The 15,809-nt window shown below is 40.4% G+C and overlaps 1 protein-coding gene across 5 annotated transcripts in view; it reads right to left on the bottom strand.

The window, feature by feature from the left end:
- LOC129765285 (serum factor response D-like) overlaps positions 1-14,076 on the bottom strand; it is a 75,816-nt gene extending 61,740 nt beyond the window's left edge. The window contains exons 1-3 of one of the 5 annotated variants that reach the window (XM_055765436.1): positions 13,931-14,068; positions 13,289-13,827; positions 2,562-3,757 (exon numbers count right to left, since the gene is read on the bottom strand). In XM_055765436.1, coding sequence (XP_055621411.1) covers positions 2,562-3,288 — 727 coding nt within the window. In that variant the 5' untranslated portion in view covers positions 3,289-3,757; positions 13,289-13,827; positions 13,931-14,068. The other 4 variants (XM_055765437.1, XM_055765435.1, XM_055765438.1 and 1 more) reach the window with 4 other exon arrangements.
- Positions 14,077-15,809: the final 1,733 nt, after the last annotated feature.

Here is a 15,809-nt window from a genome sequence, read left to right as displayed (position 1 = left end):
ACCGATTGTTTGGTCAACTACGAAAAAATTCTTGCGATAGCGTTCACGATGAACATTCAGTGCAATGCGTACATTGGCGTAAAGAAATGAATTGCGACGTATGACTTGCTTGTGTATTGTTCTAGTTAGGTCAAAAATGAATCATCAACCATCTTCAACTTCTTCTACAAAACCACGCAAACCATCAGCTCTTTCAAGGGTTACCAGAACATTCTATTGAAGAATTATTTATGAAACTTCGGTACTATCTATACCCATTCCAGTGTGACGTGACAACGTTTTGATTCACTAAAACAAGTTTTTTTTCTCGTTTTCATTTATGAATCACACTATTTGCAAAAAGTAAACGATGTCAAAGTCAAATTGAGAAATTTTCCTATTATAATATTCAGTTGGAGAATATTTCACAGATGAACTCGCTTATTGCCAGTTCAATATTTTTGTGACGTGACAATACCTGCCTTTATGAGATTTCCGACTCTTGAACATCAAAGTTGTATTTTCAGTTCCGTTTCAAAACATACAAATGAATTTTGTTGTATGATTCGTCAACAAAAGATGAAGGTAAATTCCTGTATACTCAGTTTTTCAAAAAAAAAAAAAAAAACTCGCAAGAACTTTTCAAAAATCGGCATGCATTTTGTAACGTGACAAAACGATCTGTGCGAAAAAAACAGTCTCCACCAAGCGTTGTCACGTCACAAAATCAAAAATCCAATATAAGTCAAATATGCGCCGTTTTGTTCGCAAACTTATTGCCATTTAGAAGGCTTCTTCATTATGGCGAATATCTTGCTTGGTGGACTCCATCTTTGACGAGCTATAACTTGAGACTGAAAAGGCCAATCACAAAACTGTCAAGACGACACTAGTAGCACAGATTGTCGTCTTTAAATAGTCGTATAGTATGATGCGATAAGTACAACATAAGATATGTTTAAGTGTTGCCATATATTGACAATATACGACATTTCTTTTTTCCCAACCCAATATATAGTATTTTTTATGTGTTTTAGTACCCTGAATACTTCTCGCTGTCCTCTAAGATCTCCCATCCCCCTTCCAAATGTGGCATGTGGAAAAAGTCGGGGTGGTACTGAACCGATCCCAAAAGGTGGTCCTAAATCAACCCTTAACACGGCCACTCTGATGATTGCCATCAATGGCTCGCACTAGCCTGGCTGATTGGGTAGTGCTTACTACCTAGGGAACGCATTTGATTTTGCTGATAAAGATTTGGTAAGGTCGGGTTTGCGTGTTGAAGATGACTTTGATGTTGACGTTGACGTTTACCGTTGACGTTTGCTATACGTGCACCAACTCCACACAGTCGGTCTAAGGATAAGTTCTTCCCACTCTAATATTATCTCCCTCTCGTTCAAATCCTATCTGGTCACTATAAAACATTGTTTTTTTTTCTTCATTCTTCGCGCACCCATGGATGTATGATACACTATCATTCCCGATCGTATTGTGGGATTTGATGTCATTTCTGGTCTTTTAGATCCGTTTTCAACGAACCGGAAGTCACCATCCTCGATTCCAAATGGTATCGAAATACGGTATTAAAAAAATCATCTGACGAATTAAAAAAATGTGACGTGACAACGCTTCAAATACCTGTTTTTCAAATGCTTGTTACAAAATAAAACCTATGTTTACCCACGGCTCTTCAAGAAGTATTCAATTATTCATTCAATTGTATATAGACATTGAAGTGTGGTTAAGCTAGTATGGGGATATCTCAAAAAACATAAAAATAATGAAAATTTAAAATATTTTAAATATAAATATGTATTTTTTTAAACTCACCCGCCTCAAAGGTGGGTGCATGAAAATCAAATTCGTTCCAAAGAATGTATACTATAACTAGTCCTTATTCAAATAACGTTTTCGATTTTCTCCTAAAACTAGATTTGAAATTTAGTCCTTTGTTACGTAACCTCATGGAATGGGTCTCTAGAATAATATTCGTAGTAATAAAAACGTGAGTTGAATAAAATAATTTCGTGGTCCCAGGTCAACAAAGCGGATGTTTCTTGATCATAATTCCCTTTATTTTTTTTAATCAGTTATGGAATTGTGAACTCACTCGCCCATGAGAAACCGGCGAAAACTGATCCCAGTATTGGGTAACAACGAAATTGACAATTTAAAAAAAATGAGAAATTTAGGCTATCTGCTATCTGCTAGTCATTTTCATTCGCAGGATATTTCACGACCGATATGAAATAATATTGATACTTCCGACAATCAAACTACAAAAACTAAACACGCTGCACCATTTAAAAATGTATCCCAGTTTGCCGCAACGTCTTTCTATGTTTGAACATGCGTCCGTTTATATATTTCGAGAAGGGAACGTCTTACACTAACACTGGCAAACATTCCCACGCCACGCTTTTTGAGTGCCGCTAAACTGACTCTGGTGGTAGTTGGTGGGTGGTTTGAAGTGAGAAATTGATTGTTTTGTTTCCTCCACCCACCCCGCAAGTGTTGTGTTTGTATGTGATGTAGAATGTGCTTGGCGTTCGTTTAATCACGTGTTTTGGGTTACGTACCTGTTGCATTTGGCATTGTGGATGTGTAGCCTCCGCCTCCGCCTCCACCACCTTCTCCACCCTCTGCGGGGATGTTTTGTGGGTGCGGATGATGGAGATGATTTGGGCTACTGGAATTATAGGATTGTGCTGAATAATCTGGACTATGCGTATATCCGTTCTGTGCGCCGTCAAACAGCGGACTGTCGCTATTATTGGTAGCATTGCTTCCGCTATTGCTATGGTTATTACCATTGCTACCGTTGACCAGAGGGGAGGCTGCGCTGCTACTGGAATCCCCTTTGTAGGGATTACCGGAGTAATTACCGAAATTCGCGTACTGATGATGATCCCTCTGATGATAATAAGATTCTCGTTGGAATGGAAGCGGCTGGCGATTGTACATGTGGAGTCCGTGGTAGGCTCCTGGACCGGAGAAATGATGCGACGAGGCAAACGATGGAGGCGGATGGTAGTATTCGTTATAGCTAAAATCCCGATATGGCGAATAATTGCCATAATAGGTGCTTCCAAAGCTGTGCCCCTGGGAATGATGAAAACCGTAATACTTATCGAAATTGTCATAATAACCAGCCCGATAGTCACTGCTATAACGAGCACCGCCGGGATGGCCAACGCCCATCGGATACGGTGACGCACTCCGCATCATTCCGGGTGAATACGGATAGCAGAAATTATTATTTATGGAATGTCTGTAATCCATGTAATTACTGCTGCAGCAATCCATACCACAGAAATCCGCTTTGATTTATTTTTAACCTTAAAAGCCAATTTGCCTACTATTTATAGCAACTTCCACATTTATCACGTCGACCAAGATATTGACAGTGGAAAAATCGTTGACTTCCCCGTTCGCGACCATTCATTGCGCTCCGTCTACGCTATGACTTCACACTTTCACACTATTTCCGGCCGTGTTAGCTCGACTGCTTCCCCAATCTACCGGCACGAAAGCTATTTATATATTCTTTATCGATTTCAAGGTTCTTCTCTCACTGCACCACCACTCTTGAGGGCATCAACCAATATCACATTCGACACTGTATTATTTTTTCTTCACTTGATATTGGTGGTAACGGAGCACACGCGACACGCGCTCCCAGGGAGCGTTGAACATCTGAGATATGCTAATTATGTTCCATTCTTCTGGTTGCTGTTGTTCTTATTTGTTTCCATTTGTTGCTGCGCCACTGCCGCTGCCAATGGGGAGAATAATGCTAACAGGTTGCTGATAAACGAAAAATTGTGCCCCGCTTCCAAGGGGGTTGTCCGTATGGGCGAGTTCTACCTAATTAGTTCTGGTCTGACGGGGATTGATAAAAGTTATGGGGTATAAAGGGAGAATTTGATTGCTTACAGAGATAATCGTATGATTAGTTGCGACAAATGGAATAACTGGGATTCGATCTGTTGGAGCTATTCGATATATCACACATTTCTGCATTCATTAGTTATCATGAGTGTCGAAGGCTTATATCACCATTTGTCGGTTGAACAAATCTAGACTCGGTGATTGTGTAGATCCTAGCGGGTCTAAGTTCTATTCGAAACGACGTCGTTGGGATTGCGGAATGAGACCAAGCCGCTGGTAGTTGACCCTCTATAGGAGAATAGACCGACGGGAAATTAACAAGTATTTCTGCTTAAGTTATTCTTGATTGAAAATATTAGCTTAGGGGCCAAGTGAGTTAATGAAGGCTTTTAATTATAGACTCAATATGTCAAATGGTATATGAATGCTCTGGAATACATATGGTGAGGCGGATATTAGTGGGCAAAAAACTCATCGTAAATGTTTTAATGGTCTTCGTAGCCACATTGGTTGCACGTTCGCTTAATAAGCGATCGATCGTGAGTTCAAAACTCAGGGCCCTCATTGACCACCTTTGTGTTGTTACAGAATAACTACGTCCACGCAACAATCATCAGCGATGGAGATCGATCCACGGTCGAAACAAGATCGATCCATCCATACAACTGTTCTGCACTGCAAGAAACATCGGACTGCCGTTCTATTAATAACTCAACAATGATCATATTAACTGTCTCCGCTGTCCGGTGGTCTATCTGAACAATGGAAGAACAGAAGGAATACTCTTACGCCTAAAAATGGCAACTGTGTAATGTGCTATTTATAGATATGATAAACATGTGACATGTACACGATTAAAATTCGGCTCTGTTACAGCTAAAATGGTAATGAGCCTAAATAAATATACGAATCTTCCATGTCCCATGTGACCCTCTATGCAATTGATCAGTTTGTTCCTAAGAAAACAACCAAGGATCCTCTTCACCCACCTTGGACAAATTACCAATTGAAACGCCTTCGAAAAGAGAAACGATACACTTTGAAGAAATATTAGAAATACCGTACTGATTTTTGGAGGAAACGTTATTCCGTCGCCCACAAAAACTACAAATGGTTAAATAACACCTTATTCAGAGCTAATCTAAATCGTATTCAAGATAATCTACGACTCAGTCTGAAGGATTTCTGGAAGTACGCAGATGAACAGAGGAATGAGTCTGGACTTCCTATTGTGATGACACGTAATAATGTGGAGGCTTCGAACAGGGATACCTTTTGTTCACTGTTTAGGGAACAATTCAGCAGTGTTTTCGCCAGTGAAATCCTAGACAAAGATCATATTGATGCAGCTATAAGAAATGTACCTTGCCTTCCGTCTGTTTGCACATTGGCTGCTATAAGTTCTAGCAGAGTACAAGAAGCCTGCCGCGTTATCAAAAATTCCACAAATCCTGGACCAGATGGTATCCCTTCTATAGTGTACAAAAAGTGCTCCAGCAGTCTATCGTCGCCTCTGAGTCTCCTGTTCAGCCAATCACTATCATGTGGAACTTTTCCAAAGGCATGGAAAAATTCTTTTGTTTTCCCGGTCTTCATAAAAGGCTGCAAAAGAAATGTTAATAACTATAGAGGGATCGCTAGCCTATGCTCGGTTTCCAAACTTTTTGAACTGATAGTTCTGGACTACATCTCCTATGCCTGCAGCAATTACATCGCTGACGAACAACATGGTTTCGTTCCCAAACGATCTACATCCACAAATCTAGTATTGTATACCTCATTCATCGCTCGCTCTCAACAGTCACGCCAACAAATTGATGCTGTGTATACAGATTTCTCAGCTGTATTTGACAAGATAAACCATTAAATTGCCGTCGCCAAACTACAACGTCTTGGATTTCATGGCAACTTTTTGAACTGGCTACGTTCGTACCTGACCGATCGTGTGATGCCAGTGAAAATCGGCGACACTGTATCTTCTCCATTTCGAGTTACATCGGGCGTACCTCAAGGAAGTCACCTTGGTCCTTACATCTTCCTTTCTGTCTGAAGTGCCACAAACTTTTTTACGCAGATGATTTCAAACTATTTTGCACCGTTAATTGTCTTGATGACGCAGCATACCTACAGCAGCAACTCAACATTTTTGATGAATGGTGTGACATCAACAGGATGATTTTGAATCCAGCAAAATGCTCAATAATCACCTTTTCGCGGAAACGTTTAGCTATTGCCTACCCGTATAAATTACGAAATGTCATTGTGAACCGGGTTTTGGCCATCAAAGATCTTGGCGTCATTCTCGATTCTAAGTTAAAATTTAAAGAACACGTAGCTTATATCACCAGTAAAGCATCCAGAGTCTTAGGATTCATCTTTCGCGTTACGAAAGATTTCAGGGACATACATTGTTTAAAGTCTCTATATTGTGCGTTGGTCCGCTCAATCCTCGAGTATGCTTGTGTGGTATGGTCGCCTTATTATCGCGATTCAACGATTCGCGATTCAACGCAAATTCGTTCGTTTCGCTCTGCGAAATTTGCCTTGGAACAATCCTTCAAATCTTTAAAATTATGAAGGTCGCTCTAATTTAATTGGACTAGACTCACTAAATCTACGTAGAGACGTCGCTAAAGCGAAATTCGTATCAGACCTGATCCTCTCAAACATCGACTGTTCTACTCTTCTCCAATTAATTAATTAATAATATGAGGATACGAACTTTGCGCTCTCATACATTCATTTGTGTCCCCTCTTCACGCACTAATTACGAGTATAGTGAACCCGTTTCGAGTATGTGCCGAGTTTTCAACCGCTCGTACACTTCGTACGACTTTAACTTGACCTGTTCACATCTGAAAAGGATTTTTTCTAATGCCCTTAGATATTAAGTAGAATTTAAGTTATATTTAAGTATATCATTAGGGCACTTTTGTTCAGGCCTGTTGATAACAAATAAATAAACAATAAACGAATGGGGGAACAAAAAATAAATTTAAACTATAAGAACGAGAGTTATTACGTTGGAGAGCAGCACAGAAGAGTAAAAGGGAACTCAATAAATTCGTTCGAATTTATCACAGCGAAGAAAGTCTCTAGATCGGATGAGTTCCCTGGATCGGTTCGATGTGCTCTATGAAATGACCCTTGGAGAGATCCGGTAGAAACGTGAAAGTGGTCAATTTTTCAAAATGTTCTTAGAGTTCCGCAATTTTCGCAAGTCTTTCCAAGATCGTTGAATGCATTTTTGAATATTGTGTCTAGCTCATAGACCCATTCTAGTTTGTTAGTTATTGCCCGCCCCTAAATAATTGGTAGATTCTTATACAAAATTCTATAGCTATGGCTACCTGCTTTTAAATCCATCCAATTAGTTCTAATGAATTGAATTTTATCTATTTCGCTGTATAATTGACTCATCCATTCACACAATAACCTGAAGAACTTTCAGCAATCTTCCAAAACATTCATTCATGCATTCATTGAGAATTGATTTAGATGCAATTTCAAACAAATGATTACTAAGCCAACGATAGTCTTGCGACTACCTTGCGGTTATATCACATATGTAACATATGTTTCATATCGATAAAAATGTCTTTTTACAATGGAAAAAATGAATTTGTTCGTTTTTTCTTATCTATCTCCCCCACCTCTTTAAGTGCCCACATCGTACATGGATAGTTCCTTTATATTTTGAAATTATTGTACCATGTTTTCATTTCTTTTTTTCCAGGTATCGATTTTACTCCGACAGGTTATTGATATTATCGGCACTCCCATTCATTTCAGCCAAAAATAAATATTTGGATTCTATAAAAAATCGAGTTCTACTCAATAAATGGTGAACAGATTCTGTAGAAACGTTAATGTGTGTTCAACCCTTTCGTGTACAACATTGAGTCTCACTCGACTTGCATAACATAGGTCGCTGGAAGGCTCAGCAGAGTAGAGAAATCACTTGATGTGTGACGTATTAAATAATACGCTAAGGGATTAAGAGAAGTTTCGAAACGATTTGAATTCAAAGAAACATGCGTCTTGAAAATATCTGGAAATCCTTAAAATGTAATTCTTTTTTTGGTTCATGCATACATGCAGTTTCTTCCAGTTTCATATTCTCAAATAGAAAGCCGAATGTCCGGCTATCCGGCCTCGAAGCATACCGTATATCCGGTATCCGGTATCTGAGCAAACTACTATCCGTTTCATCACTACTAATTACTGTCATATCCTCTGAGGGATCATGAGAGGAAAATGTGAGCTGAGGGAGAGATGTAATATTGCCCTGTTTTTTATACGGGTACCGTAAAAGAAAACTGCCTTAACTGGAAAATACGCGTAAAAAGAACCTCGTGAAAAAACTGCGGTAAAAAAACCTGTTTGAATATCGATCTTTCAATCTAACCATAGACCACCTAACAAATTCTATAAAAATAATGTCATCATTAGGATCACTCCATTATGCTTGCTGACAAAGTTAGTCGGATTCTTCTATGTTTTTTTTAAAGATCGCCAAAACCTAGATGATACATCTACTACATTACGTAACAATTGTAATACTTCACAAGTGTATGCGAATCATTTCTGGCAGCGATGGGTTCGTTATTGCAAACTAAATCAACAACAGAGAACAATAGAGAAAAAATTGGCCTCGAAACTGAATAGAGTACAGTGAATGAAATTGATTCTTGTTTCCGCAATCAGGTGAATTACTTAACCTAGACATTTCATACAGTTTTGACATTTTGTTGTGGAACTATGTGATGTCTCTGGTCTACGCCGATAAGCCGCAGTCGATTGAACTTTGGAAAATAATATTCGCACGTGACCACTGATATAACGTATGCATGAAAAAATGGACAAATTTCGGATGGCGATGAACAAAAACGGTACTTTCGTATTAGCGTCACCGGAGCCGAAATACAATAGATAGCAATTACTTAGCCGGGCAAACGTATGCCGTCCGACGCTAGCTAAAGGATCGTCTCCTATGTTTCAAACCTGAGAGCGGGGCTCTGACAACCCTATCCCAACCAATGCAAACTAAGCGTAGGCAGCATAAAGCAGGGCTCGCGCTAAGGGGGCTCACGTATTGTTTACAGTTTGGAGTCATATATGTTAATACTTGATTACGTTGGATAGTTTCCTTTGGCAATCGATGTTTGGATACCCATCCGGAAGCTTTCTTGGAGATTCGAAATTAAAATCACTGCTACAGGATCGCGCGGAGCACTTCATTTTTAATTTCAGGTTATGATTTTTATGCTCATGAGTTTCTATGTTGGCTACAGAAAGGCGGCCATCTTAGCAATCCCTTGCCTGAGAGAGAGTTGAGTTAGGAGCCAGCTCGCGTTTGTTGTGATCGCTCTTATGTCAGCGCGAACCAGTCACGGTGAACCAAGGGGAAGTATTGGAATATGTAGAAAATTTTAACATGATATTTTTTCGCAAGACATTTTATGAGAAAATAATGTTGACGTCGGACTACATCTTTCATTTCTATACTGGGGTGTAAGTTCAAAGCTTCGAGAACGAGAGTGTTACATTGGAGAAACAGAATTTTGAGCAATAATACCTGCCGGTTGAAAGAAATGGTATGATAACCGCTTCATTCGAAAGAAAAAATATCTACGTGTTATATGTGTGTTACTTATTGATCCAAAAATTTGTTTCCAAAGCTCAAAAATTGCTTTGAAAGCAAGCTATTGAAATCACAAAAATCTGTATATAAGCAGGTACCAGCTCCGAAATCCTGATGAATGGAGTCACCACCAAGAGCTTGTTTGTGCAAATGATGGGCACTGGAGCATCGTGTTCGTTCAAGCAAGGCCAAAAAGGAGTCCACCGAAGAGAAGAATAGTATCGCTAAGAAGGCGACCAAGAAAGCGTCAGCATCGAGCTGGTGTGGCTGCCCGGAAGCAAAAGTCAAACAAATCCTCGAACATCGCTGCATACAAGCCGAAAACGCCGAAGCCATAGAAATCAGAAGCAGCTTCGTTAAAAACTACCGTCGCCACACATAACGCACAACACGAGAGTGTTTTCAGCAAATCAAATCCAGTTCTTTTCAGAAAGAGTATATCAAATACTGCGCTCAAATACATTCTTTTCGTAATTTCTTCGATCAAGTGCGATCAACGTAAAATTACATCTTTCGAGAACTTATAAGGGGTACAATGAATCTTGAGAAAAACAAACGGGAAGTGGGTATTGTGAGGAAGGGCAGAGTGCTTATTAAGAATGCAGACACAGCATCATTTTGAGTCAACCTGTTCTTATTTCCATCGGACACAAACAAAATTCCCTCAAAATGCACCTGGAAGAAATCAATGTTGATTCTTTTCATTGGGAGATTAGCGCTTATTTTGTATATTCCACATACGCTGCATATTCAAATTGTATCGGAAAATATACAATTATGGCTCACATTGCAAAAATAGATTCACCGAGCTTGCAGCAATAAATCAAACTGGAACCAGTTAAAGAATGAAAGAATTCACGAAAATTGAATGAACGATCGGAAAAAGTCACAAATGAGTGCAAAACACCCATTAATTCACACAAGAACTCCACCGGTAAGCAAATCATAAAAATCAGTTTACTTCTTATTTCGGATATTTTTTAGAAATCATTGAAATAGTTCTTTTAGACAACTATATCGGAATTATCAAAAGTAAAAAAAAAACTTGTTCGAATGAGCCGATGCTGCTGGAAGTCATGATTTTATTATTTCCTGATCATGAAAGTGTTCAAATTTTTATCCCCCATATATTCCTGTTAGGCGTAGTCCTAAGTCAAAAATAAAATCGCGGATAAAAACGCACAAATGATCTCACAAACAAAAGTTCACGTCAAGTTTCAACACTTTTCTTATAAATGAATGACAACAACTTGCTTGATTGAAATTGTCCGATTTGAATTTTCTTGGTGAGAATTCGTAAAAAGAATAAGAAGAAAACAAACTATCTGTCATTCAGCTGGCTCCTCTCTCTCAGTTTCAAACTAACCGGGCAATCGATGGAACACAGATATGTTTGCGAAAGGCCACCGCTTCCGACGGCGGGTCGGCGGCCGACTCGGATTGCGTCACCTCGGCCGCCTCTGTTCCTTATCCTCGATTGATGGGGATTACTATAAAATATAATTCAATGAACCAATTTTGTCTCAAATCCTACGTTTACTGGGTTTATTGGGTACAAAAATGAACCGACGCCCTTATCAGCTGATTTACAGCAGCCTTGGCGTAAACTGTAAACCGACTACGTCCGATACTTTGTTCGTACTGACAATTTCTCCCTAGAGCGCGAAGAAATTAGACATCGAGAGGCACGTTGTGTCCGCCGGATATGGCCGATCCGGCATTTAAAACATCGAGAGCGTCGAAAGAAAGCCTGGATCTGATCGTCCGAAAATGCAGAGCAACCGTAAAGTGTAACAGAGGGAGACCGAGCGCAAGATAACCTCATCGTTCCTCGCCTTGGGTCGGGAGGTCGCAGCAACCGACCAAACTATGGTTTAAATGGACATTTTTATGCCGAAGCGTCAGTCTAGAACGGCCGTGTCTGACCAGCAGGTAATCACCCAGAAAGAGCGGCTGACAACAAATCACTGGAGGATATGGAATATAGACGTTGTGCCGAAGTCCGTCAACCCTCCCAAAGTCCCCCGGCTGCGACCGATGGAAAATTTCTGGGTGAACCACGAACGGAGGATCTACTCTTATAATTTCTAAGGTCAAACAGAGAAGTAGCTGATTGCCAAGGCCGCGAAAGATCTGAAGAACATGCTGACATATATCTTCTCATCGATCATGGCTAGGTTTCCGGTCAACCACTGTAAGGCTGCACAGCAGGACGTCGAATATTTTTAGAAGGCTTCATAAATGTTGTATTTAAGCTAAATTTGGTCCATTGAATTATCTCATGTAGTTTTTTTGTTTCTTCGCCATCTGGAATTTGTCCATTTTTTTTTAATGCAAACGTTACGTTGCCGCAAAATCGAACATCGTCATGTATGAACCAAATCACACATTACAAAATTTTTAACTTGCAGGATGAGTTTTCATCCTTATTTTTCTTTGCTGGCTGACATATCTGTACAAACATTTACACCTATGGGAATGTCACTTGAATTTGAATATTCCTGAACCTCCTTCAACTCGTTCCAAAAGGCCTCTGACCGAAGTCTATCCTTCGTCTATCTAGTTTTCACTCTGATGGAAAAAAATCCATAAAATCCATTCCATTCGCGTTGTGCTTCTGCACCGGAAAGCGTCACAATTCCCCGTAAGACTCACGGCGATCTTCACATTGACGCCCGTTTCCCGGATAAATATGTACAGGCATGTATCGGTTCGCTGCATACATGTGCTATGTAATTCCGTGAAGCCAACCGACGATGGTCGGCTACCCACACAAATGTGTGTTAACTTTGTGGTGGAGATTCCGAGAGGAGCTTCACTAAGTACACGTGGCTGCGCAAATACGGCTGCGACAGTATCTTATATACTTGGCGTTGTGTTGTATCCCCCTCATCTTCAAAGGGCGAAAGTTTCCCTGATTGAAAAAACGGCCATCAAGATTCCTCCCCCGAAAGGAGAACAGGTCAGATGGGAAAATGATGATGGGTTGGAGGGCAGGCGGTTCTTATTTTGCCATACATCATTAGATGCAGCGATCTATCTACGCTCTGTTTGGGATGTCTTCACAATTCTCAGAGCACCGTTGACTGATTTTCCCATGATTATGAAGGTGCAATCCATTGACTGAAGTGTTATATGGATAGCAATTGGGACATGCTCTTCCTCGTAAAATCGGAACTTAACGTTGGCTAAGATTACTTGAGGTGGGATAACCTAAATTTAAAAAATGGAATGGATTCTGAAAAAAAAAACCATTTCTGGATAATGGGCATCACAAGATCAGACCAGAATTTTGTTTACCCAATTACCAGGCAGCAGTGGTGACACTTCGCCGAAGGCGCAGTGAATTTCTACCTAGTTTGCACTCTTTTAATCCTTCAGATGCCAATATTCATGAGTAAAGCTTGAGTCGAGTGCAGAACGTAGTTGCAGAACGGCCCTCTTCACGCTCATATTCAAGGATCTTTCCTCCTTCGAAATTTACACCCTAGTTCCTACCGCGGGCGCACAGAAAAAAGGCGCAAAGAACACTGTGTGCCTTCGCAATTTCTCATCACCACCGTCATCCGGTTTCCTGCTACTGCTGCTGCTAGTCGAAGTAGTGTCTGAAATAGTCAAGTGGGTTGGCTTTGGGACACCAATACATCCACCTCCGTGCGTGGTAACATCCGGTGGTGGTATTGGTGATAGTTTGCACCACCCAAGCTTTCCGAAGGTGGGTGATGTCTTGTTGCACTTGGTTCGTCCGGTTTCACTACACAACACACATACCTTCAAAACACTTTGAAGCTCCGATTCTCGTTCCACTCACAGGCGTAGCGCAGTTAATGGGATTGTGTGACTTGTTCACCGAAATGTGCCTTTTTCGGTCGCAGCCAGGCGAACTCTTTGCTCCCAAATGGTTTGGAAGATTTTTCTATATACTCCTCCGGATATGCACATTGATTATATTATTCGCTTTAATATAAATGGATAATTCTCAACGATCGACAGAATCCGTTTGTTTTGAAGCAGGCATCGCATGCATTCCTGGGTGGATACCTAAGACTCACTAATAGCAATCGATTTTTTTTCGCTCAGCTATGTATACTTGTTGCGGGATTTACCCGGCCACTCAGTTGAGCGGAAAAACGGGGCTGACTATGTGCCTTTTTTCATCTTAGCAATTCAGTTCCGACACTGATCAATGCGTTTTCAGCTCACAATTTCCTTTGCCATCACTTAAAATCAATTATTTGCACCGAAAGTACAATAAACACATTTTAGTTTCTGATTTCACGATTCATCATCATTGCCAAGCTGGATTGTAGCTGAAACACATGTAAAAGGTTGAGCTCCCTGATGCCACCCACCGCAGGACACACCACTTGTTCAGCGCGGAATGGTGACGAGAGATCGACACAATTTCCCTACTGATAACGGAGATGATAGTAACTACGTCGCTAGTGGCGGCGATGGTAGTGGTGGTGGTGAGGGCGAACGCCGCAGAATAGCTTTTCACGCGCGAGCATTTTTCGAGGCGATCCGGGCAGGACGAAGGACTAATATGAACTGAGCTAGCACTTGACTGCTTGACAGAACTGGCGGAATGTTCACAGAGATGAGGGGAGCACTCAATCGATGAAGTGTTCGTTAACAGTAGCTAGACTACTATGAATAACAGAGAGCGAGAGTGAGTTCAGAAATGCTCAGATCCTTCGGAAGGCAGTCGAATGTAATGTGAATATAATCTACACACACCGACACTCAGTAGGTGAGTGGGAAAACGATTTTTCTCCGCGTGGAAAATGCAGATCGAAACTAGCGGGTAACAGGTTACGGTTATATTACATATCACGAGGGAAAATGTTTCACAACAGTTCGCTCACATACTTGAGCTATGTACAGGATGAAGTTCAAATGACACGCTCTCTGAACCTCTTTCAATTCAGCGCCAATCAGTTCAAAAATGAACACTTTATGCGCAATAACTGACCCGTCTAATGCATTCTACCAGGTTTGGTGTCATTTCAGATGCTGCTTTCGCTGTCGAGTACTTCGTCGCAAATAGTTCGAGTCACTCGACGTTGAGTGACCGTTCAAATCGCTGGTCATATTGTTTTATTATACATATTTTAAAAGTACCATTTTATTCCAGTTCGTGGTTCACACAGAAATTTTCCATCGGTCGCAGCCGGGGGACTTTGGGAGGGTTGGCGGACTTCGGTACAACGTCTATATTCAACAGGTCCATATCATCCAGTGATTTGTTTCATATTTTTAAAATTCGAACTGTTGGGCTTCACGTTTTACACCTTCTATCAGACGTTGTACCGTTGTTGTATCCATTTTCTCGGATGCTAAACGCCAATTTCCTACCAATTTTTCTGATTTTTTGAAAAATCTTGAGGATGGGCTTAACAATTGTCGAATATTATTGATTTGTGCACAACTCCGGAGAGTTTGAAGGGGGTATTACATCTTCGAATCGGCACGGTGGCATCAGAGTGGTGTTCGTTTTCCATGATGTTGTCACCATGACTGGGAACGACACAGCTTCGTCAGCACATCAGTAACAGGATGACAATTAAGCTAAATTTTATCCCTCTTCTTCCATCGTATCAATATTAGTCGATATGTGGCTCCAAGACAGCAGCTACTTGAATATACAGGAATAGATTTCTATTGTGTGTGTTTTTTGTTTTACAGTAGTCGTTCGCTACCTGGACCTGTACTCCTTTTTTATAGAGCCTGCGTTAACTAGGCTGCAGCCCATTTATGTATCAACAATAGACGTCATATTCAATTTGAAGCTTTGATTTTTATATTTTGCAGCGAGCGGAATTCGATAATTTGGTTGAATTTTCAGCTCAATTAGCGAACGGGTACTGTACTATTTTATTTTGTCTAATATTTGCGTGTTTTGTTTGATCATAACTGATTATATTCAATGTTTTGAATTATGAGCCAAATTTTTTTAATAGTTTGATCCATTTTTTTTTTAATCCCATTTATTTATTTAAGGCTCATTAGCATTTTAGCTGTAACAGAGTCGAATTTTAATCGTATACATGTCACATGGTTATCATATCTATAATTAGCACATTACGCAGTTGCCATCCGCCAGTATTCCTTCTATACCATTACATATGGTACATTCACAGAGTAGCCATTTAGGCGTAAGAGTATTCTTTCTGTTCTTCCATTATCCAGTTGGACCACCGGACAGCGGAGGTAGTTGATTGATCATTGTTGAGTTATTTATAGAACAGCAGCCCGATGTGTCTTGCAGAGCAGAGCAGTTGTATGGATG

The sequence above is a fragment of the Toxorhynchites rutilus genome, chromosome 2, assembly GCF_029784135.1.
Source record: "Toxorhynchites rutilus septentrionalis strain SRP chromosome 2, ASM2978413v1, whole genome shotgun sequence".
Classification (NCBI taxonomy): Eukaryota; Metazoa; Arthropoda; class Insecta; order Diptera; family Culicidae; genus Toxorhynchites; species Toxorhynchites rutilus.
This window is presented reverse-complemented; position numbering and strand designations above follow the sequence as displayed.